Below are 22,568 nucleotides of genomic sequence, written 5' to 3' on the forward strand. Positions count from 1 at the left end.
GTTTGATTTTGAAAATGAGCTGTGAAACCTTTGGAACTTTGTAGACACTCTTTTTGAAAAAGCTAATTTCCGTGAGATATTAAATGGTAGACATGAAAGTTTCACTAATGCTGTGATTTATTGTTGAAATTTGAAAAGTCATATCTCTTACGAGCCTTATTAAAATACTTATTACATATATCGTATATCGTATATAAGTATCGTATATGTATATAACTTCCCTTCCCTTTACTTATACGTTCCATTTCTACTTGAAGGTAAATTGTATTGTATTTAATTTGTGATTAATTGTTAACTTACTGTACCATAAACCAAAACCAGTATTCTGAATAAATCATTGCTTTTGTGTATTTCCATTATGCATATCCACAAAAGTTATTATACTTAAGAGTTAATAGCTTGAATATTCACTACTAGTGATGGACATAAAAGTGGAAAGATGAAAATTGGAAAAAGAAAAGAATATCCTAAAATGTTAATTATGCTGCTGGAACGTAGCATATAGGCCTACACGAACATGCTTTTTATTCAAATAAATAAAATCTAAATGACCTTTTGCAATCAAACATCCAACTACAGAGTACTCCTCAATAATTGTATACTTTGAAATTCTAAAAATAATTCTGAAATAAGTATCATTTAAGAGAACTCTAGTTTTTTTGTGTTTGTATATCCATTAGAACAATTGATGTGTATAGGGAAGTGTTCTTGTTGAGGCATGCACCTTTGACCATGTAAGCATCCATTGTAGATCAATATCCTCCCCAGTTGCAGTTGTCTGAGCCAACGCCTTACCCTGAAGGTGTGTGTAGGTATTTCCAAAGTTATTTGCTGCTTGTTGTGCCCACAACAGCTGTATAGATCAGATCTTGTCTGAATACCTGTTGTGCTGTGTTTTCTCAAACCCCCTCATGACACTTGGGTCAGGGGGTGAACCAATACATTGTTTTTTACCTTGTCTGTTCATGAAAATCTTTTCGAACACGTGTTGCATTGTGATTCAATTAATTAGGCTGTAAATGGTGCATTTATGAAGTGCTTGATTGAGAGCAATAGTGAAATAACTCTTGTTGTCCTTGACATATAATACTTGATTCCATTTCTCATCGTTAGGTAATTCAACCGTAGGAGGAGCAAACATCTGGACTGACTTCTTTAGTTCATTCAGCAACTCCTCACAGAGTTCCTATTGACAGCCATAGTCCCACCCAGGCAACCATGGTGCACCTACAGTACATGACATGAATCAAACTATCACACAATATTACCACACTCCTACTTCGAACTAAAGACCAGCTAAACACCAAAGTTCTATGATTGGCAGTTTCAATTGCTTATAAAGAGCATCTAAAGGTCCTATTAAATATAAAGACAAATAAAATTATGTAAACTATATTAATAACACAATAATCTACCTTTGGTTCTAGTTTTAGGAACAACATTATTCCCAGATATGGACATAGGCCTATACTGTACAGTCACTGTTTTAACTATGCTTTATTATTATGGTTGAAAAAAGGTTAGGCTATTTTCATTTTCATTCTCACCACTGTGTTTTAAAATTGTGACGTTTCCAAAGATAATGGTATTTAATAGCATCTGGGTTTCAGGCTTAATACATTTCCGATCAGTAGTTTAGTCTGAGACTCATAATAAAAATCCCCTTTAATTTTCACTCTTTGCATCTGTAAATGTTCTGTTTCACAGCTTTTGTCCGCACATGTCTCAATATTTGCCATTGACGATGAAAGGAGAAATTAGGTCAAATGTCCACCAAATATGATGTAAATTTGTGGCAATACAAACATTAAATGCCATTGACAAAGAAGGGAAAATTTACATCATATGTAGATGAGCAAATCGGCTAACCAATCACATAAATTCAGTTCAATGAAAGGAGAAATTAGGTCATATGTGCCTCAAATATGACGTAAATTCTGTCCCCACACAAGGGAACATTTACGTCTATATTTAAATCAGCTAACCAATCACATAAATTCAGTTGTTCATGAGGTGATGTATTTTTTTTTCGTGGACCGACATGACCTCCAGGTAGGTCATAGTACTGTAGTCCCCAACGCCCTAAACCAGTCCTCATAGTCGGATAACAGACGTTGATCTCCACACTGTCTGGAGGGAGGTTGGAAGCTCTGGTACAGTTTAACTAAAGATGGTTTATGAATATAGATCATCCCAATTTAAACCACTAGAGGTGAAATGGTACACAAATCCTAATGGTCTCCTAAGTCTGACAGCATATTTGAACCACATTCTATAGGATGGTTTGAAAGTATTAAATCTTGATTTCTAAAGATTGGACACGGAAGCATGATTTGTACTTACTTACTTACTGTCATGATGGTGTCTCTTGTTGAAAATAGTTATACAAGCTCTCAAATCATTGCAATATACATTTAAAAGTAGCCTACATTGAACACAAGATGCACATTTCAGTGTTGCAATTGATCATCAATGTCCTGGCCTGATTGTTATTGTTAAGTGAGTATTCCAATAATATTATTCTCCATGATGAGTATAGCCTACTGTTTGTACCGTACATTTTGATACAATACTTTTACTCAAATGCAAATGCAGGCTTTTCATGTGTAACAGAATATTGCTACCTTGTGGTTTTGGTTTAGCTATTTTATATAAAGTTGGAGTGCTTCCCTTGGAAGGCTACAAATGAATAAATGAACACTGGTCTGGATTTTACTATGTAGCTGAAAAGAAATGAACTTGGACCCAAACTGTTCCCATAGCAAGCAACACAATGGTTGCTAGTTAATGCATCCATTTGTATCTCAGAGAGTGTAGCCTACAAATGGAACCAATGGATGCATAAGGGCCTTGATGGGTTAAATCAAATGAACACTCTTCTATTCAATCTATTGTAAAGTATATTATATTATATAAATATGTTATTTCATATAGTAGGCTATAATAAAATATGAAATTACATATTTATATAATCGCGATAATAAACAATATAATTGGCTATAGTACTATATATCTGTCACGCCTCGCTCCTCTGCCTTTGAATTTGAGAATTGACTTAGGTCCAAACCACTGGACTAATATGTGGCTTGACCTTAATGGTTATGTGGTTGTTTTATGTTCAGTATTTTGCCATGTCTTCCTGTTCTGTTTGGTTTTCTGTTACCCTGTTGGTTTTGTGTATCTTATTTTGTAGTATGGTCCCTAGTGTTTCCTGTCTGCCTAGTTGCTTTTCCTACCTTGTCTCACCTGCCTTGTGATGTGTCAGTGTTTTCACCTGTGTCCTCTTTGTCCTGTTTAAGCCTATCCTGTGTTTGATTGTATTTTGAGTTCACCTGTGTCTAGTTAGTCTTTGTCTATTTATATACCCCAGTGTTCAGTTCCTTGTCAGATCGTCATTTCATGTCAGAGTGTCTAGCTGTGTCCTTATTTTGCCTGCCCCATTTTATGGGAAGTTTAAGTTATAGTTTAATAAACATCCTGAACTGTGAATCCTGCTTTTTGGTCGTACTGCTTTTGGGTCCTCTGAACGCACCCTGACAATATCCTATTATGTTTTTCTACAATAGGCTATAGGCTATATGCCTATACTATTTAAATATAGCCTATTATTATATATTATTTTGGGCGCTATAGCCCCTCCTATGGTTTAATGTTTGTGTTTAGTTCAATGTTTGTTTTAAAAACGCCATTGAAATAAATTTATGTTTGTTTTCAATGTTCAAAACGGCATTGACAATGAAGGGAAAATGTTGTCATCTTGTCCCTAACACAAACATTAAATGCCAAATAATAACATTTCGGCCTAATGTTTGTTTTACATCACCTAATCAAATGAGGTAGACTTTAATATAGGCCTATCACTTCAAACGGGTGTGATTTTTATTATCGCGACCCATAAAAGCGGGTCCACGGCCCAAAATGGGTCGCGGCCCTACGTTTGGGAAACACGTGTGCAATATATTGCTATTTGCTACACTCACGTGTTTATTCTTATGAAAACACTTTGAGTTGAGTTCATATAAGTCAAGTCATGATGATGTCCGTGTCCGTCCAAAACTCCATCATCCGAGGAGTTAACCTGTAAACGCAGATGGTTAATCTTCTGTCCCAAAACACTGCGGAGGTCAAAGTAATAAAACAACACAGATCTGCAATGTTCTGACCAGCAGACGCTGCAGAAACAAGCCGTTTCAGACGTCCGTGCACTAAACAGGACGGAACTTCTATTGTTTTGATATTTTTTATATTATGGAACTTTCAGCTGTGTCAAAGAAACTGTGGTGCGTAAAGAAACAGCTGATAGTCCTTCTGGCTCCACTTCTGTTTCTGCCTATAATTTTTGCTCTTCCAGAGAAGGTAGGCTATGCTGTGCTGGTTTGATGATGCTGCTGACATTAATATTAGGCTTTATGTTACGTGCACGTGTTTCACAGCATTTCCACAATCAATTCAATTGATATAGGAGCATTCCTGACAAATTAGTTTAAACTAATTTATTAGCTAAAAAAACCCAACACAATTCACTCGTTCAATGCATGCAGGCTAGACCGGTTTTACTGCTACGTTGGTTTGATGGTTAACGTTTATAATTATTTGTTCTATAGTTCTGAAGTCAGAGTGCGCAGCTTTTTCCATGATTTAAGTTGAGAGTAGGCTAGGGTAGCCTCATTACATTTTGAACATGACCTAAAAAAGTCTAAATGTTGTAGTTTTTACTCCACTATATATTATTTACTAGGCCTATACCTTTAGTTCTCACATTAAGATAAGATAAGCAATATAACCAACACAGATTATAGTATTCATTATTAGAATAGATTAAGATGACGCTATTGATAGTGTCACAAATGGTCCAGCAGTAGCCTACAGGCTATATAAAGTAGCTAAATAACCCCTCCCTTTAAAGCTGCAACATTGCATATACCATTACTGTAGCCTATAGTCAAGTGTATATACCGGTACATCAATACTTTTATAGGCTATATAATACAATAGGCTACAGTAATATTTATCATTCTAATCTTGGACATTCAAAATGAACAGATGGATTTATGTTCCTAAATGCTGTCATTACTGCTTATCAGCTATCTATACAGTCCTGCATGGCTGGTTTGATTACTTCATTATAGATGGCACAATGTTTTGTAAATGTTTCAAATTAATATATATTTTGTGATATAGACCTACTGTGATTATCAGAAGCCCAGTATCAGGGTTCAGGGACAGCATTTGTTTTCTTATGCTAATTATTAAAAAAATATATATACTCATTATTTTTACTTAGCTATGTTACCGATGACTTCCGGAGTCACATAAATGTAGACCAGCCTCTCGTCTTTAGCGTAAATAAAAATTACGTTTTTGCTACTCACCAATACAAAGGCGGGTTGTGACATTAGAAAGTCCTCTGAGCCCCCCACCACACGGATAAAAGGTCCGTTTTGGCCAGAAAGGGATTTTCACTGGAGGAAAAATATTCTCTATGAAGGTTTTCTCTTGGCAATATCGGTAGAGGAGTGGAGTAACTAAAAGTATTTTTTCCCCGGTGGAAAACAAATCTTTTTTTGGCCAAAAAGTACCCTTTATACGTGTGGTGGGGGGATCAGGGTGCTTCCACTAAAGAAAGTAGGCTTTCTAATCACACCGTCCATGTAGTCATTTCTTTTATGTTTTTTCTTTTTGCGCATTTATTTTTTTAATATTTTTTTATAGAGGGATAGACAGTAGGCTGACTGGAAATGGGGAGTGAGATGGGGGTGGCATACAGTAAGGCCAAGGGCTGTCGAGATCAGGAGTCAAACCCACGGCACACTGCCAGACTGGCCAGCCAAGTGGAGTTGGAGGTCAAGAAATTCAACAGAAAAAGGGAATTTGAATCTCAAGAGGGGGAAGTGCACCGGATTGTCTGGTTGAGTCATTATTATTAGGAAATTATTAGTAGTCATTGGACCCTCCATCGTCGTTTCCAGTCATCCCGATTCTCCATACATCTGGCCAGTTCGTTGGTACTTTGCACTCCTGCATCGCTCTTGAGTACATCCACGTATGTTAGCGTGGGGCGTCCTCGTGATCGATGCCCGTGTGTTGGTTCCCAGAGCACCAGTTTGCTGGCTGGCAGTTCTTGATGCCTTTGGCAGTGTCCTGCTATAGTCTCATTCTCCTGGCTGCTATTTTCTGGCTCACCTTTCAACCCTTGGTAATCCCTCATACAGGGTCTTGTTAGTAACACTCACACACACACACACACACACACACACACACACACACACACACACACACACACACACACACACACACACACACACACACAAAAGAGTCCAGAGTGACAAAAGAGATCACAAATATTCACATCAAGGCATCGGTTCTTTTTCAGGAGGGGAGATGTCTTTACGTGGTTCTGCTGATGGCGTCGTGGTGGTGCACAGAGGCTCTTCCCCTGGCCGTCACCGCCATGCTGCCCGTGTGCCTCTTCCCGACCATGGGAATCCTTCCGTCCAAGACCGTTTGCCCGCAGTACTTCCTTGACACCAACTTCCTGTTCCTCAGCGGGCTGGTGATGGCATCGGCCATTGAGGAGTGGGGCCTGCATCGCAGGATAGCCCTGAAGGTGCTGAAGATTGTTGGCGTGAAGCCTGCTTGGTGAGGCAGAGACTAAACTTTAGAACAGGGGTTTTCAACCCTTTTTGTATCAAGGCCCATTATTTATTTGGCATTTGAGCCACGTACGGACCACCATTTGATGACATTTAGCCTCCCAAAACCAAAGAAATTTATTTTTGTCATTGGATAGATTTATTCCACAATTCCATGCTGTATTAATATATATGTGGTAGTACCATAGGAGAGATAACAGGCAAGCGGTTGATCAAAGTAACAATTATTTTACGTTCTCTAATTGTGTAGACTTCTTGTAAATGAAATAATAATAATTAACAATAATTTAACTCCTGAGAGCGTCAAATGAAACCAAATGGTCCATTTGGTTTCATTTGGTCCATTTGGTTACCAACTCTCCATCATTTAGCTGGGTACCACTGCTTGAAAACCACTGCTTTAGAAGAAAGGTCCAAATAACGTTTATTGTCGTATGTTATAACTACATGAACCCTAGCGTCCCTTTTCTGGGTAGCCTTTGTCATAATAGTCAAACATGCTAAGGTCACAACACACGTTGTGAGCTGTTGTGAGTTTGTAGATTTGGTGTAAAGGTGTAAATTCAGTAGCCGTTTAGTTACATCCGTGTCTGTCCAGACTCATATAGGCCTATAGTATTAGTATATGTAGTCAATGAAGAATTATTTTTAAAGGCCACAGTGACCTTGACCTTTGACCACCTACTTCTAATCAGTTCATCCTTAAATCCAAGTGGAGTAGTGGACGTTTGTACCAAATGCGTCCATAATGTCGGGAGGGACGAACACCGGAAGGAAGGGGCCAAGTACAGACACCTGCATGGGGGACGATGTCAACGATGTTGAATGCAAAGTTGCAAACCTTACTGGTTAAGGTAGATGACTGTGTACCACATTCTGTTCCCAGGCTTATACTGGGAATGATGCTGACCTCGTCCTTCCTGTCCATGTGGCTTAGCAACACTGCTACCACCGCCATGATGCTTCCTATCGCTAACGCTGTCCTGGAGAGTCTCTACGGGCCCCTGGAGGACTTGAAACGGAACTGCAGGTCCATAGAGGAGTCAGACAGTGACATACTAAATGGTAACTGCTGTAGGGCTGTAACGATCATGACATTTTCTTTTTTAAATATATTTTTTATCCCACGATTTTGTAACCCATTTTTATCTAATGTGATCCTGGGCTCTACACACCCTCCACCAACCTAGTCCCCATATATGGGGGACAAGGGGAGAGCAACGGACTTGAACTCATGCTTCCTTCATGCCTGAGTGTCCAAGTTGCTCCTTTACACCTGACAGGGGGGAGTTTCCCTGGTTGGATGTAGCGCGTGGAAGGAACACGTTATTCCAACCAGTTCCTTTCCCCTCCATCAGGCACCCCGGCTGGCCAGGGGGAGGCAGTTTGATCATGACATTTTAGTTGACGATTTATTTGTGATTTTGGCACTGAACATTGGAACATAATGTACATTTCTATTTGACTTTTAGGCTTTGTAAACTATGTAAAATTGCACAGGGAAGATGACAAATATTTCATACAAAGCCTATTACTGAAATATATACAAAGAAATGGCTCCTAGATCTATTTTCGAAAATGTATACTGTAATAGCTTCATAATATTTCAACCCTATAGCTAAAGTCAAAACGTTGTACCTAATCTAATAGATTTTTCTACTGGGAGCTATTATTCAGTGTGCAGACTTCCCTTCCTCTTCTAATGCACGTATTTTACTTCAGCACCTGCACATTTTTGTTGGGATGTGCATACTTCCGTCTGGACTCTGTTTGAACATGTATGATAACATTTAAACATTTTTCCCTGACAGCAAATTCCCAAAATAGGGAAACCAGGTTAAATAATCTCTGTTTTCACCCAGCTTTGTTATTACCGCGAATAATGAATTTAATCCAGTGATTATGTTGTGCCGTAATAGTGAACCTCCTGTGTTCTGCTAGCTAACAAGGCAGCGTTGTGTCGAGGCTGGACATTCACACCCAGACACCGTATGTGTGGAATGTAGTGTGAAAACTCGCTCCCTCTGACAGACCAAAGCCACAAAATGTATTCAAGTCATGAAAGCTTGTGTTAAAATACTGTGATTAGGTTCTATCTATTCATACATGCTGCACAGAAATATGCACAGTAATGTGTATTTCTCCTGTAGTTGTAATATGTAAACCATGATGTGAACTTTGTACATATAATTTGTTCCAACACATTGAGCTCTGGATTCAAAGTTAAAAAAGTAATTTATTGATGATGTTAGGCTGCTTTCAAGTCAGATATTAAACATCAAAGAAGACTTACAGTATCATTCTTATATTTAGCTACAAATTATCTTGAAATGGTTTTGATGATAACCTGACACGACTTCTTCTTTTCAACTTCTCTCAGGTCAATCCAACTTAAAGCTGCAGTCAGTGAACTCGCTGCCGTCAGAAAAACTAATATTATCAAAAGACGGGTAAGGAGAATATGAATACATGAATCTGAGGTGAGCCGACGATGCGGTGCATTGTGAGCTTGTAATTCTGCTATTTTTGCCATACGACAAAGTTTAATTCAGGCTTAACTGAATTAAGCAAAGTTCAATAAATACTGTTAATACACCTTAAAAAGGATGGATGGAACAGAGATCAGTGATGCGAGGACGGCTGAAGAACTGCGCTCAGAGTCAGAGTACCAGATGAAGGTGTGGAAAGGCTTCCTGATCTGCATTCCGTACGCGGCCAGCATCGGAGGCACCGCCACGCTCACCGGAACCACACCCAACCTCATCCTGATTGGACAGCTGAAAAGGTCAACAACATGTCATGTTGGGTGCCGACTCAAAATATACTATAAAATGTAGGCAGATTTTGTGATTCAGGAGGAAAGTATTGATCAGTGTTTGATCTTTGTTTTTGATTTGTAGTTACTTTCCAGATTGTGATGTCCTCAACTTTGGATCTTGGTTTGCATTTGCGTTCCCTCTCATGGTGGTGTTTCTGTTCCTGGGTTGGATCTGGATCTCGTTTCTCTACGGGGGATTGAACACAAGGTGCGGAGAGATTCTATAATCACGCATTTGAACGTGTGATCTACAAGCTCGTGAGCGTGAAGATCTCGGCACTTTCAGAAAATCTTTTGATCACACATAAATTATGACATCTAGAGACGCCATGTTGACAGTGGTTAACCACTTAAACCAATAGCCTCCACCCTGCCCGTTAGAACATCATGACCCTATGAGTCATTTTGCACTGAAATTGAGAAGTGATTCTGAAAGCAAAGCATTTCCGTCTTCTTCTTTTCTTTCCCCTCTGTGTGATGTTTGATCATTTTCAACAGTTTATGACATCTTCATGTTGCACAGATTGTGTGTCAAACGACAGGATCAAAGAGCAATGGCGGAAGCCAAAGCAGAAGTCGCGTTGGATGATGACTACAGAAAACTGGGACCCATAAAGTGAGGATCTCTGTGTGTGTCAATCCCATGGAGCGTAATTTTGATGTTTACATTGACGTCACTCTACTTCGTGCTGACGTTAAATTTTCTCAACACACTTTTTTTTTAGTTTTGCTGAAGGGTCCATTTGTTTCTTCTTCGTGTTGTTCGCCGTCCTGCTGTTCACGCGAGACCCGAAGTTTGTCAGCGGCTGGTCTGTGTTCTTTAAGAAAGGGTAAGAAACACATGCAACAGACAGTCTTAACCAAGGGTATGGTCACTCATCTGCAGCAGATGCCTCTGTTTCTTAGTCTTTGTAGTCTTGTGTGGGTTGTGGCAGTTTTCTGGTTTGTACTTCATAATTATGACTTGCGTTGGCGTGTTGGCTCATTGAAAGAAGCTCCACCTTCGCGGCTGACTGACGCGACGGGCAGATTCCCGGAAACGCTCTACTCCGCGTCAGTCAGCCGCGGAGGTGGAGCTTCTTTTCCATCCACCAGCTGTCTAAAAAGCCGGGGTTGACGTCGGGCGTCAGGTTCTTCTGACGCGGCTGTGCGCGAAGATGTGCTTGAGCCCATTGGTGTTTTTTTATTGGTTATTTTATTCAAATCAACTTGATTAAAAGGATTAATTCGATGGTGTTTCCTTCAGGTATGTTTCTGACGCAGTGACAGGAGTCATCATCGTCTCAATGCTCTTCTTCTTCCCCTCCAAGAAACCTTCTCTCAGCTGGTGGTCCAACCCTCAAGGTTAAACACACACAACATTAACAAACACGTTTGACTCAGTGTACCAATGAATTAGAATTAACAAATTTGAACCAAAGCAACAAACAAATGTCATTCGTGTTTCATCCTGGAATTAATCTACAATATGTAGGTTTTATTTCCGATGTACAATAAAGATGACGGCACATCTCGTGTCCAACCTGGTGCGCTGTGTCTGCTTCAAATAACTTTATTGACATTGTCAACCAGTAGGTGTCCTGCAAGACACCAGGGTCTAAATGTCTCAATGGAAGAGCAGCAACCACAGATGTACTAGTTGTAAAGTATTAACATACTCCATACAGATTGGTTAAAATAAGGTTTTATTAATTAAAACATTTTGCAGCTTTAACCAGACCACCACAAAGGCTCTAATGTGAGCTTGAACTGCAGCTGTTACAAATAAGTAGTAAATCGTCAGAGGAATGTTAATGATGTAGATTAGAGTCTGAACAAGGTGTTTGTGTGATTATATTAATCTCACAAGAAAATGTTGCCACAGTCTCGCTCTGTGAGTGCTCGCGCGCATGCATGCATTTGACATCTGTGTGTTTAGCTGTATATGAGCACACGCGCATGTGTGTTCATTCATTTTTGTGTGTGTGCGTGTGCGTGTGTGTGTGTGTGTGTGTGTGTGTGTGTGTGTGTGTGTGTGTGTGTGTGTGTGTGCGTGTGTGTGTGTGTGTGTGTGCGTGTGTGTGTGTGTGTGTGTGTGTGTGTGTGTGTGTGTGTGTGTGTGTGTGTGTGTGTGTGTGTGTGTGTGTGTGTGTGTGTGTGTGTGTGTGTTCAGCTGCTCAAACAAACCACTGGACTTGCATGAAGAATAGAAAAAAGCTCACAATGAACCCAAAAGAACATTGGGTTCACTGGGTTAAACAGTTCCATTTTTAGGGAATTTCTCATTTAATTTTAACCAAATTTCAAAACCAAAGTGCTTTTATGTTTTATGTTTCATGGACTGAGCACAACATTTACAGTAGGCTACATGTTACGCTGGAGTACATTTAACAATATTCTCATAGTACTTGTAAGTGGCATTATAATAAAAAGAAGAAAAACATGTGGCAATATTGTGACTAAGGTTATTACTAAATGTGTATTACCATAATAGTTATTGCTTCATCAGTGAGATTCATGAATGGGTTTGTAGAAGCCTTTTCTTTCTAAAAAAGAGAAAGCAATTAGAACAAGGATATTCTAGAAATCCTCAGTGTTCATTTATTTTACAAATGGAACTAAATGGAAACACAAGGGTCCATTTGGTTTCATTTGGAAACTCTCAGTTACAACTGGATAGTTTTAGTTTTACTGAAGTAATTTGCATCATGTACTGTAACAGACCTAGTGGGAAATAACAATGCAAATTAACTATGTTAAACTGTTTTGTCCTCAGCATCAAACACACCGTATGTTCCTCTGCTGTCCTGGAAGAAAGTTCAAGACTCGGTTCCGTGGAACATCATTCTGTTGCTTGGTGGAGGTTTTGCGATGGCCAAAGGCTGTGAGGTAGAGTTTGTTGATTATTGTCAGTCACAGTTTCAGCACGATCAGAGCCCCATTGATGTCCATTATATACAAATACCTTCAATATCTCAAACAAATATAAAACATAATTATGTGAAGAATTATTATTATTGTGGAGCTTACCGTACTTCTTTTTTTAAAGATTTATTTTAAGCTTTTTATGGCTTTATTGATAGAACATCAGGTTGACCGCTATGCCTGCAGTCTGGGCCTTGTGGACAAGGCCAAGACAGACAGACAGACAGACAGACAGATCTAGACAGACAGACAGATCTAGACAAGCTAGCCCCTTGCATAGCCAGCATGTAAAGTTAAACAGTACATTGTATATCTTTCACACACTGTTCCTTAACTACACTGAAATCACAATTTTGCAACCCAATCTCATTTGTCCTGCTTTATCTCATGGTGCTGCTCATGTTGTGTGGTGATGTGGTGGTGGTGGCATCCTATAGGAGTCAGGTCTGGCCACATGGATCGGAGGTTACCTCCAGCCTATCGCTCAGGTCCCACCAGCTGCAGCTGTCATGTTGATCACAGCCTTCCTGGCCTGCTTCACAGAGTTCGCCAGCAACACGGCCACAATCATCATATTTCTACCTGTCATCGCTGAACTGGTGAGTGCCTCCAGCATATCTGCACACATCTGCTGCTCCCTAATGATGATCGCCATGGTTAATATGGTTTATAATAATCATAATCAAAATCATCATAATAACTATGCATATTGTGCACTGGGTGAATATTACTATTATTATCTATTCTATACAGTTCACTTGAACCACGTGACCAGACTGTGTTCTACCCCCTCAATGTCGTAACTCTGGTTCTGCCATAAACAAACCCGATACGCCCATATATAGGCAGGACCACAGCCTCGCGTGGAACCATGACTCAGACATAACCATAAACACACCCGATAGGAATGTCACTGAACTATGACTCAGACCTGATATGCCCTTATATAGGCATATGGAGATCCAGTTTGAATATTATTTCTTCCCTTGTGACATGAGGGGACAGTTAGGGGAATGTCAGTTATTCTGGGTTACAATGGACTACAGCCCATAACTCCTGTAGTTAGACCATATCGTCATATCTTAGAATAAATTAACAAAGCTCTATACGTATAAGCATAATATTTTACTATATACTTACACAGGGGCGACTGTGGCTCAAGAGGTAGAGCAGGTCGTCCAATGATCCATGGGTTGGCAGTTCGAATCCCGGCTCTACATGTCGAAGTGTCCTTGGGCAAGACACTGAACTCCAAATTGCTCCCGATGTGCTTGGTACCTTGCATGGCTTCCGCCGCAATCGGTGTATGAATGTGTGTGTGAATGGGTGAATGTAATGCACAATCTATGTAAAAGCGCCTTGGATAAAGGCGCTATATACAGTAAATGCACCATTTACCATTTACATCATACCTCCTGGTTAAACAGTGGATTCATACAGTAGGCTTGTTAAACTCTCACAGTTGTTGACATACATAATGGTGCATGGGTTGGACATTAACAGCGGTTATCAGACAGTAATCATTATCTGAGGATTTGTTGTGCTTTGCAATGTTGCAAATCTTGCAATACTGTTAAAAGTACAGGAGCATATACCCACTAACCACACCACCATATTTTTAGATGTCAGCAGCATATATCTGATACACCTTAACACCCTATGGGTTTACCACTTAAACCCATATTCACTGTTGACTGGAGTCCCCCAGAGGTCTATGCTTGACCCTATACCAAATCTCTTTGCTGAAAATCTATAGGCTCACAATACATTGCAACGTGACACGTTGTGAGCTTATAGATGGACTATTTTGACTAATGTTGACCCCCAGGCCAGAATAGGAACGCTAGTGTTCATGCCGTTAATGGCTTACCTAGTTACCTTCTTTGAATAGAATAACATGCTGGTGCATTTATTACTTTATATATTGTCGTATGTCCAAAACGGTTACTTTTCAGGATTCAAATAAAAAAATAGCAAAAATAGCAGATCTCTTAAAATGCGTCCCGATGCGACTTGTATTAAGCTTGTAGATTTGCTATTTTTGCTACTTTTGTGTGACCTTTTATGATGAAGTAGGCCATTTATTTACCACAAAAAACAACAACATATAAATTAAAATATAGAGGTAAGAGGTTTCTGCCTGACGGTAACAACATTGTGGTTTTGTTGACATGCTGTGTGCTTGTGTCTTGTAGGCGATGCATGTTTCCATCAACCCTCTGTACTTCATGATGCCGGCAACAATAGGATGTTCATACGCATTCATGTTGCCCGTTTCCACTCCACCAAACTCCATCGCCTTTGCTTCAGGACATCTTATGGTGAAAGACATGGTGAGGAAATTCAGTAAACCACTTATTAATTTCTCTTGAATGGCGTTATCTGACATGCTGCTATTCCTAAAACACGTTGAAATCTGTTTGATGTATACCCACCGGGTGTGATATGAGGTGATTAGCGGTGATTTTGTGCACCTGCAACATGTCACCACTCCTTTAAAAGGAACCTACATTCAGTCACACTCCACACTGATGAAGGCTGGATAGCCGAAACGTTTGTCCGTATTTGTTCAAATATGAAATAAACTATTTGAACTGCAGTCTTGGTGTGTGCGACCCACTACCTTTATTTTGATGTATTAAAGCTGCAATCCAAGAGATTGATTTGATACCCTTCCTGGGATTCAAACCCAGGACTCCTACCTAGAAGATGACATTTCTACCAGTGAGCTCAGATGTTATACACCCACATGGGCGAAGTAGTCTCTGAGCTTCATACTCCTTCTTGAGAAGTTCCCATACAAAGAAACCTTTGTAACAATTTTTAAATAACGAAACACTCTTCGATACTAAGTTTGATATTTGTGTTTGATCACAGGTAAAGACTGGGGTGGTCATGAATGTTCTCGGTGTTCTGTCCGTTGCGCTGGCCATGAACACGTGGGGCGTGGCCATGTTCGACCTGAACACCTTCCCAGACTGGGCTCGCCTCCACCCCAACGTCACCAGTGATGTCATCGATGTGCGCATCCCATCCTTCCCAGTGACCAATTCTACACTTTGATTTAGTCTCTTGGTGTGAAGATGGGCGAACATAGCAAAATAGGTCACGTTGCGACACATTGTGAGCTTGTAGAGATTTGCTGTAGAGGGAAAACGGAGGGGGCTATAGATCCCTGGGGGACCCCAGCCAACAAAGTATGTAGGGTGTGAGTGGTTAATAAATATATCAGTATACCTTATATAGTTCATACTCAATGATGTTTATTAACAAAGATAAAAGCATTACTTTTTAAGTCATACTCATTAGGTGTATTAATAAATATATCAGTATATACTGTACATTATATAGTTAATACTAAATTATCTTATTCACAACGCTATCAGCATACTGTACTTTAGTTGATAACATTGTGTTTATTAATAGACACTAAACTAAACTGCACTCAATAATAATGGTCATAAAAAGGTTGGAACTTATGGAAGCTGTTGCCTCCGGCCATGCATTAAATGAGCTTATATAATACTCAACATATTTTAATATTTGTATTCTCAAGTATTGAGGAGTCTGCAGCCCATCTGTGTTCAGGCTCATGCTGTGAGCTGTTGTATTTAGCAGAGGGAAGCTTCAAGTCCTGATGCTTCAAGAATGCAGAATTTAAAAACATGATGGGGGACACATTATTGTACTGTCTGACTCGATAAAGCCCAACAGGACAGACATTTATCCTGCTGTGAGCGGCCACAACTTGACCTGTAGTTGCTAGTTGCAAGGAAGTATTTTTCCATTTGAGAATGTGTGTTTCAGAATGTGTGTGTGTGTGTGTGTGTGTGTGTGTGTGTGTGTGTGTGTGTGTGTGTGTGTGTGTGTGTGTGTGATTGTGTGTGTGCGCTCGCATGTGTGCGCGTGTGTGCGCGTGTGCGTGCCAGTGCGTGCGTGCCAGTGCGTGCCAAATAGTACTGTTCTGTTTCGGCTGTTATAGGCAGTTTGTCTGTGTGGAGGAGGAGGTGCCATGTGTATCCTTAAGTGAACATGGACTGACCCTGTTATATTTGTTTCCTTGTAAAAGATTAATTGTAATTTCTGGATTCAAATAAAGAACAAAATGTGTGTGTGTGTGTGTGTGTGTGTGTGTGTGTGTGTGTGTGTGTGTGTGTGTGTGTGTGCGTGTGTGCGTGTCACAGTGTGTGTGTGTGTGTGTGCGTGCTGCTGAGCTGACATCTGCTGGCACTAAATGTCCTGTATTTTGACCTGTATGTTTCAAATGTTTTTTGTTCCTTGGTTTTTCTTTAAATCACTCAGAGGTCAAATCAACCCATTCTTAGTTATTATAAATATATATATATATATATGTTTTGCTATATTCTGGTCTGTTGAAGGTTTGTTTTGTCCGAATGAAATTACAATTATTGTCTTACTGTAGTCTATATGAATCCAGACAAATTACTGCGTGATTTGCAGTATTGCATAACATGTTACATTTAAAATAAACTGAACAAAAGTTTATTTGTTTGCAAGTTGTACATTCATTTGATTAAGAGTGATATCGTGGTCATGATTAGAGTAAGTTGGTATATTAAGAAATACATTTATGATATATGAGCGAACGTTTGTTTGTGTGCGTGCGTGCGTGTGTATACAGTGTATTATGAAATGTATTTCCTCATTCATATTAACATTTAGAACCCATGATATATTACATGAGCCCCTTTGAGAAGGACCATGAGGTTGTAAATACCTTGACGTCTGCTTGATGCTGTAAATTGTCTGAAAGTCACAAGGTTTGCCACAATGGTTAACTTCATGGTTAACTGAACTCTGTTAGTTAGTGGTGGGGTCAGTGAAGACCAGGGGCCCTGTGTGTCCCAGTTCAAAATGTCTAAACTATAAGTCACCCAACACCAGAATGATGACTTGGACACAATGGACAGCATGAATCTGTGTAACGTACGTGTTAGATGGAGGAAAGAATACCATTGTAGGAGCCATCTTATTTGATTTGACCAAATGGCGCCCCCACTGGTTGCCTTGAGAAATGGCACCATGGTTCCCTTTAATTAAGCCACAGGCTCACAGCTGTAGGAAGAAAGACGCCAGTAGAGATACAGATTTTCAACAGCTTGCACGCAACGCACAAACAGCGCAGTTAGAGAAAGAAAGGAAAGAAAGAAAGAAAAGTAGCCTACTTTATTATTTGTTATCGAACCCTAGCTGCGCTCGTCTGTTTTTTGAGACCTTTATTTAGTTTATGTCTGGAGCCTGTTCTTGTTTTGTTTGCCCCCGTTTATTTTGAACCATACACTCACACAACACAAACTCCTACCAATAATACCAACCTTGCAGTCATCAATCGCCATCGACAAACAACTATACAACAAGTGAGTAAACAACAACAAGACGCCCAAGTCCCAAAGTGTGAGCACGTTAAACCGTATATCTCTGGTGAATGATTATAGAAAGAAAGGCATATTGTCCCTACAACCATGTTTGACTTGAGCAAGAAGGAGATTGCATTTTTTCTGATTTTTAAATCACCTTGGGAAAGGAAGGAACAACATTGTATGGAAGTATGCAGTCTCGAGTGTGACTGTTTTAGTCAAACTATCATTTGATGAATTTAGGCAGTTAGTTGCCTTTTCCCCTTTGGCCTCCTATCACAACCAAACCAAATTCAACTTCATTTATGGATGACACTGCCAGGGTTTCCAGCGCTGACAGGGTTATTCCAGGTGAAATTGGCACAAAGTACCAGGTCAATCTATGATGTCAGTAGGCCTACTGTCTGTGACATCAGAATGCCAGTATTGTCAGGCATCTCCATATGTGGGCAAAGAGTCTGCCAAAGCTTCCTATCCTTTTTTCTGTCTAAAATTCAAGTTCTGAAAAGTTTAAGTATTAAAGTATAAAAAAAAGTTGCCCATGACCTTCCCCCGGATCATAACCTGAGACAGACAGACAGACTTCAACTTTATTCATTTAAACCCAATATACTATACAGTAGTTAGTATAATGGGAGGACTATATTTACTGTATGTAATATAAGGGTTTTATTATTATTATTATTATTATATAAACTTCATTTTTGTATTATAACATATTGTTTTATAATATATTCTAAGGTATGAAGGGGCCGGACAATATAAACTTTTGCTTCTCTCTGTCCCTTCTTGAATGAAAAAATATATTGTTATTGTGTTGAGGCAGCATAGACTTCTTTTCTGTACTTTTTTATTTGTTCAAGATAAAAAAAAAAAAAGCTCTTTGCCATAAATAGCCAATCTAAAAGCATCCAGAAACGCTAGAATTATTGTGATTAAAGAGAAATCACACAGAAAGTGCAACCACAGAAAAGAGTGATTAAAAAGCAAAGCAAAGGGGAAATGATGTAATTCACAGTTCCCTATTTAACAACCACTAACGTTACCTTCATCAACCAAACTTATGTAAATGTGTCATGCCTGTCCATATGATTGTTTGTGTGTCATGACAATATGAATTTCCACGTGGGAACACATGTGTTCCCACGTGGAAATTCAGATTGTCATTCCACAAATATCCATATGACTGTTCAGCTATACTTCCCTTTTAGCCTGAGCGTCCATATTCTAGAACATACAGTACGTACATGCTCATCTAAACCCTGAAAACCCTGAAAACCCTGAAAACACAATGAATTTCATCAAGTCTCGAAACTCTGTCAACACTCTCAGGTAAGAAATATTAATACAATTTCTTATTTGGATGTTTTTACTTTTTATTTCTCTTTGTCTCATGATATCCTGACATCCTGATTCATATTTTGGGGATATATTTTTCCTGGCACCACTCGGCATACTATCAAGGTGTAATACAATTTGTATTATGTTAAAGATAATAATGGAACAATATTGGTTATATAAAAGCTTTCCATTGTTGTACCATTATTGATGTAAATGGCCTATTGATGTCTCAAAAGTGTGGATGAACATAATGAGGATTCTTTTATTTCCATAATACAAATGAATATACAGTAGAATCTTCAGTGTTCATTTATCAATGTATCTATTCTGACATGGCCACTGGCCAGTTATGTAGGCCTACATCAACATTTTACTGTAGTTCTTCATCATAGCATAAAATCAAATAGTAAAGAAAGTAAATGACGAGGGCATTTCATGTCAGGCTAGGGGATGGCTCCAGGGGACGGCTAGGAAAGGGGGTTTAGCTCCCTCTGTTGGAGGCTTAGCCCCCCTAAGCCTCCCCTCCCCACAAACCCAATTGACATGACAAACCCAACTTCTATTGTAAACCATTCATTAGCCCCCGTTCTAAATGGCCAGTCCCCCCCCTATAGTCACCACAGTCAAAATATTCTGGAGCCGTTGCTGAATGTGTCTAAATCATTCGGATCAATTACTTATTATCGTGTCTGTACAGTAAATGCAACCAAACAGACATTTACGGGTCAATTTGGTTACATTTATACACTGACTCTCTAGTTAAATGAATACTCAGGAAGAATTTACAGGGCAGCCTTCTTCCACTTTGTTCCCAGGAAGGGTCCTCCTTGCATCAGAGAGGTCCTACTGTCCACCGTGTTTCACCTCTGGGATGTTTACTCCACTACCCGGCCAGCAGGGGGCAGAGAGGTCCTCACCCTGCTGTCCCTGTGTCTCATGGTCGCCGTGGTGACGGGCGGCCTCCTGTACCACTGGCTGTGGAACACCCTGAGATACGACCACGAGATGTCCGTCAGGACCGCCGGTGTCTACAGTGCGTGCACGTTCCTGTGCACGTTCCTCTGTCACCCGCTGCGCTGCGTCCTCGCCCTGACGCTGCCGACCGTCTGCACCGCGCAGGGACGCAAACTCATCGTCTCCGCGGCCGTGATGGTCCTGGTGCTGAACGTCATCCCGAACATCGCGGTGAACGTCGGGGCCGTCGCACACGTTCTGAAGTGCAGCTCGGAGGGGTTCGTGAGGACTCTGTTGAACTCGACCGACCCTCTGGCCAGAGCGAAGAAGGACCTCGTGGACGCGGCCATCAAAGTGAAACAGACACAGGGAGAGTTGAACATCGTCACTAACTTGAAGAAGTTTGATGAGTTCACACATATTGACGTGTCAGAGGTCACAAGGTTGTTTAAGGATATGAGTGGGCAGATAGAGATGAATGTTTCACATGCCAGAAGTTTCTTAAATGATTACAAGTTGCTGTCCAACCGCATCCTAGCAGCCATTTTTGTTTTTCTTCTAATCATCGAGTCAGCGCGCTACTTGAAATCTTATTTGACATCGGTGCGTTTTGATAACGCCAACCTTTCAAAAGATCTATTGCAAAAATGTAGTGATGGTACAACCCAGAAATCAGCCAATAAGACTTGTTTGACGAGTTGTAAAATAACAAGTGACGAATGTTCTGTGTGTGTCATTTCACTTGCTGTGGTAACTCTATATTTCCTTGCGATCAGCCTCATAATTGCCTTGGATCATGTTGTGTATTACATCGTTCAGATTAGTGTTTCCTGGCTTTTGGATTTCCCACCGACCTCTGCAGGAATCAGTGTCAACTTTAAGGTGAGACGACAGATTGCGTGCTGATGATTCATCCAATTCTCTGATTCATCTGATTCTCTGATTCATCTGATTCTCTGATTAATCTGATTCTCTGATTCATCTGATTAATCTGAATCTCTGATTTTCAAATTCTCTGATATATCATAATCTTTTATACATCTGACTGATCTGATTCATACATGCAGGACATTGAGTTTAGATACATTGACAAAGTACCATTCCAGTGTTCTTCATGTGCCATCATGTCTTTTGTTCTGATAGGCCGAGTGGTTTATGCCAGTGACTTGTATCTTCCATCCCATTGCGCCAGAATGGTGTGGGAAACAGGAGCTGACAAACTTCCACCGGGATTATAAATTGACCTTCAGCCCTGAGCTGTCTCTCTGTGATGTCACGATGTCCAACCCGATGTCACCGCCACACCTGGGTGTGAGACTCCTGCTGGGTTTTCTATGGTTGATGAGCTACTGCTTGGTGTTTCTGGAGGTCTACGCCAGGCGAATACGCACTAAAGTGTCTGGATCCTTCTTCAAACAGCAAGAAAAAAAGAGAGTTGACTTCTTGTTGCAGAAAATGCGAACAAAGCAGAAGTTATTTGTTAACCCAGCCAGTTAAAATGGATGGTATTGGTCTTATTTTGATGGTAATTCTACAGTTGCGTTTTAGCCCTCAGTCAACTTTGAATCATGACTTCCAGCACCTGATTTACATGTACTTGTTTAGTTGATCTGTAGCTCTGTGTTTGTATATTCTGTGTCTAGGTCTGAGTTCTGTTAATTCCCCAGGTGTTTCTTTCTTGTGTATCTTATTTTCTTGTGCTTCCTGTTTCCCTATATCTAGTTACCAGTCTGTCTTGTCACCTAATTATTGTTAACCCTAGTTAGCTGTGTCCAGTTTGCCCCAGCCTATCCCTGTGTTGATTGTGGTTTGAGTTCACCTGTGTCTTGTTAGAATTTTGTCTATATATGCCTGCTTGTTTTGGAGATTATTTTTCAGTTTGGCCTTTTTAGTGTCAGCGGCAGTGTAGTGTTTAGGAACCAATGTATTACCAGTTGAGTTTGTCAGCCCTGTTGTTTGGCGATACCTTTGTTGGTTATTTAAAATATTGAGTTGAACTTCTCCAGTCTGCTTGTCCTGCATTTTCTACAGTTGTATTTGTAGAAAAGGACCTGTTGCAGATGTGAGTCAGAGTCACAGGACACTCCACTGCCTCTTCACTGCAGTGAGGGACGCTCACAAACATGACAAACAGTTGTGTTTCTGAAACAAGAGTCACACACATCAGCTGAAACGAGGCTGAAAATAATTAATAATAAAGCACTCAGATTCATCTTGAATGATTGAGCACATGTCTCCAAACAGAAGTCACTTTTGCAAATCACAACACTGAACCAAGTTTGCCAAAATTACACATTTGAATACCCTAGGACAGGACACCAAACCAAAACAGCATAACTTCGTCATCTCACAGAATGCTATTTCCATCAATTATTACTCAATGGTCCAATAAACACTAACGTCATTCCTCTATGGGCCCCTCATATGGCAGCTATAGTGGTTCTCAAACATTTCCATGTCAATGAACCCCAGGTTCCCCAAACCCATATGTATTTGGCCAAGAACCCCCAGTTGGAAAAG

General features: G+C 40.1%; 2 protein-coding genes across 2 annotated transcripts; both read left to right on the top strand.

Annotated features, from left to right (window-relative positions):
• Positions 1-4,248: 4,248 nt before the first annotated feature.
• Positions 4,249-15,438, top strand: slc13a3 (solute carrier family 13 member 3; the record flags this gene model as incomplete). The annotated part of the gene is made up of 13 exons (XM_080762958.1): positions 4,249-4,356; positions 6,374-6,639; positions 7,540-7,718; positions 9,034-9,103; positions 9,259-9,438; positions 9,554-9,679; positions 9,995-10,087; positions 10,197-10,301; positions 10,718-10,815; positions 12,227-12,339; positions 12,813-12,974; positions 14,571-14,708; positions 15,253-15,438. The coding sequence occupies 13 exons, from the start codon at positions 4,249-4,251 to the stop codon at positions 15,436-15,438; spliced, it is 1,824 nt and encodes a 607-aa protein (XP_080619084.1).
• A 3,606-nt stretch (positions 15,439-19,044) lies between these two features.
• On the top strand, positions 19,045-21,545 carry ocstamp (osteoclast stimulatory transmembrane protein; the record flags this gene model as incomplete). The annotated part of the gene is made up of 3 exons (XM_080762959.1): positions 19,045-19,085; positions 19,910-20,930; positions 21,192-21,545. The coding sequence occupies 3 exons, from the start codon at positions 19,045-19,047 to the stop codon at positions 21,543-21,545; spliced, it is 1,416 nt and encodes a 471-aa protein (XP_080619085.1).
• Between the last annotated feature and the right edge of the window lie 1,023 nt (positions 21,546-22,568).

The sequence above is a fragment of the Protomyctophum bolini genome (assembly GCF_963924005.1).
Source record: "Protomyctophum bolini genome assembly, chromosome: 5".
In the NCBI taxonomy this organism is placed as follows: Eukaryota; Metazoa; Chordata; class Actinopteri; order Myctophiformes; family Myctophidae; genus Protomyctophum; species Protomyctophum bolini.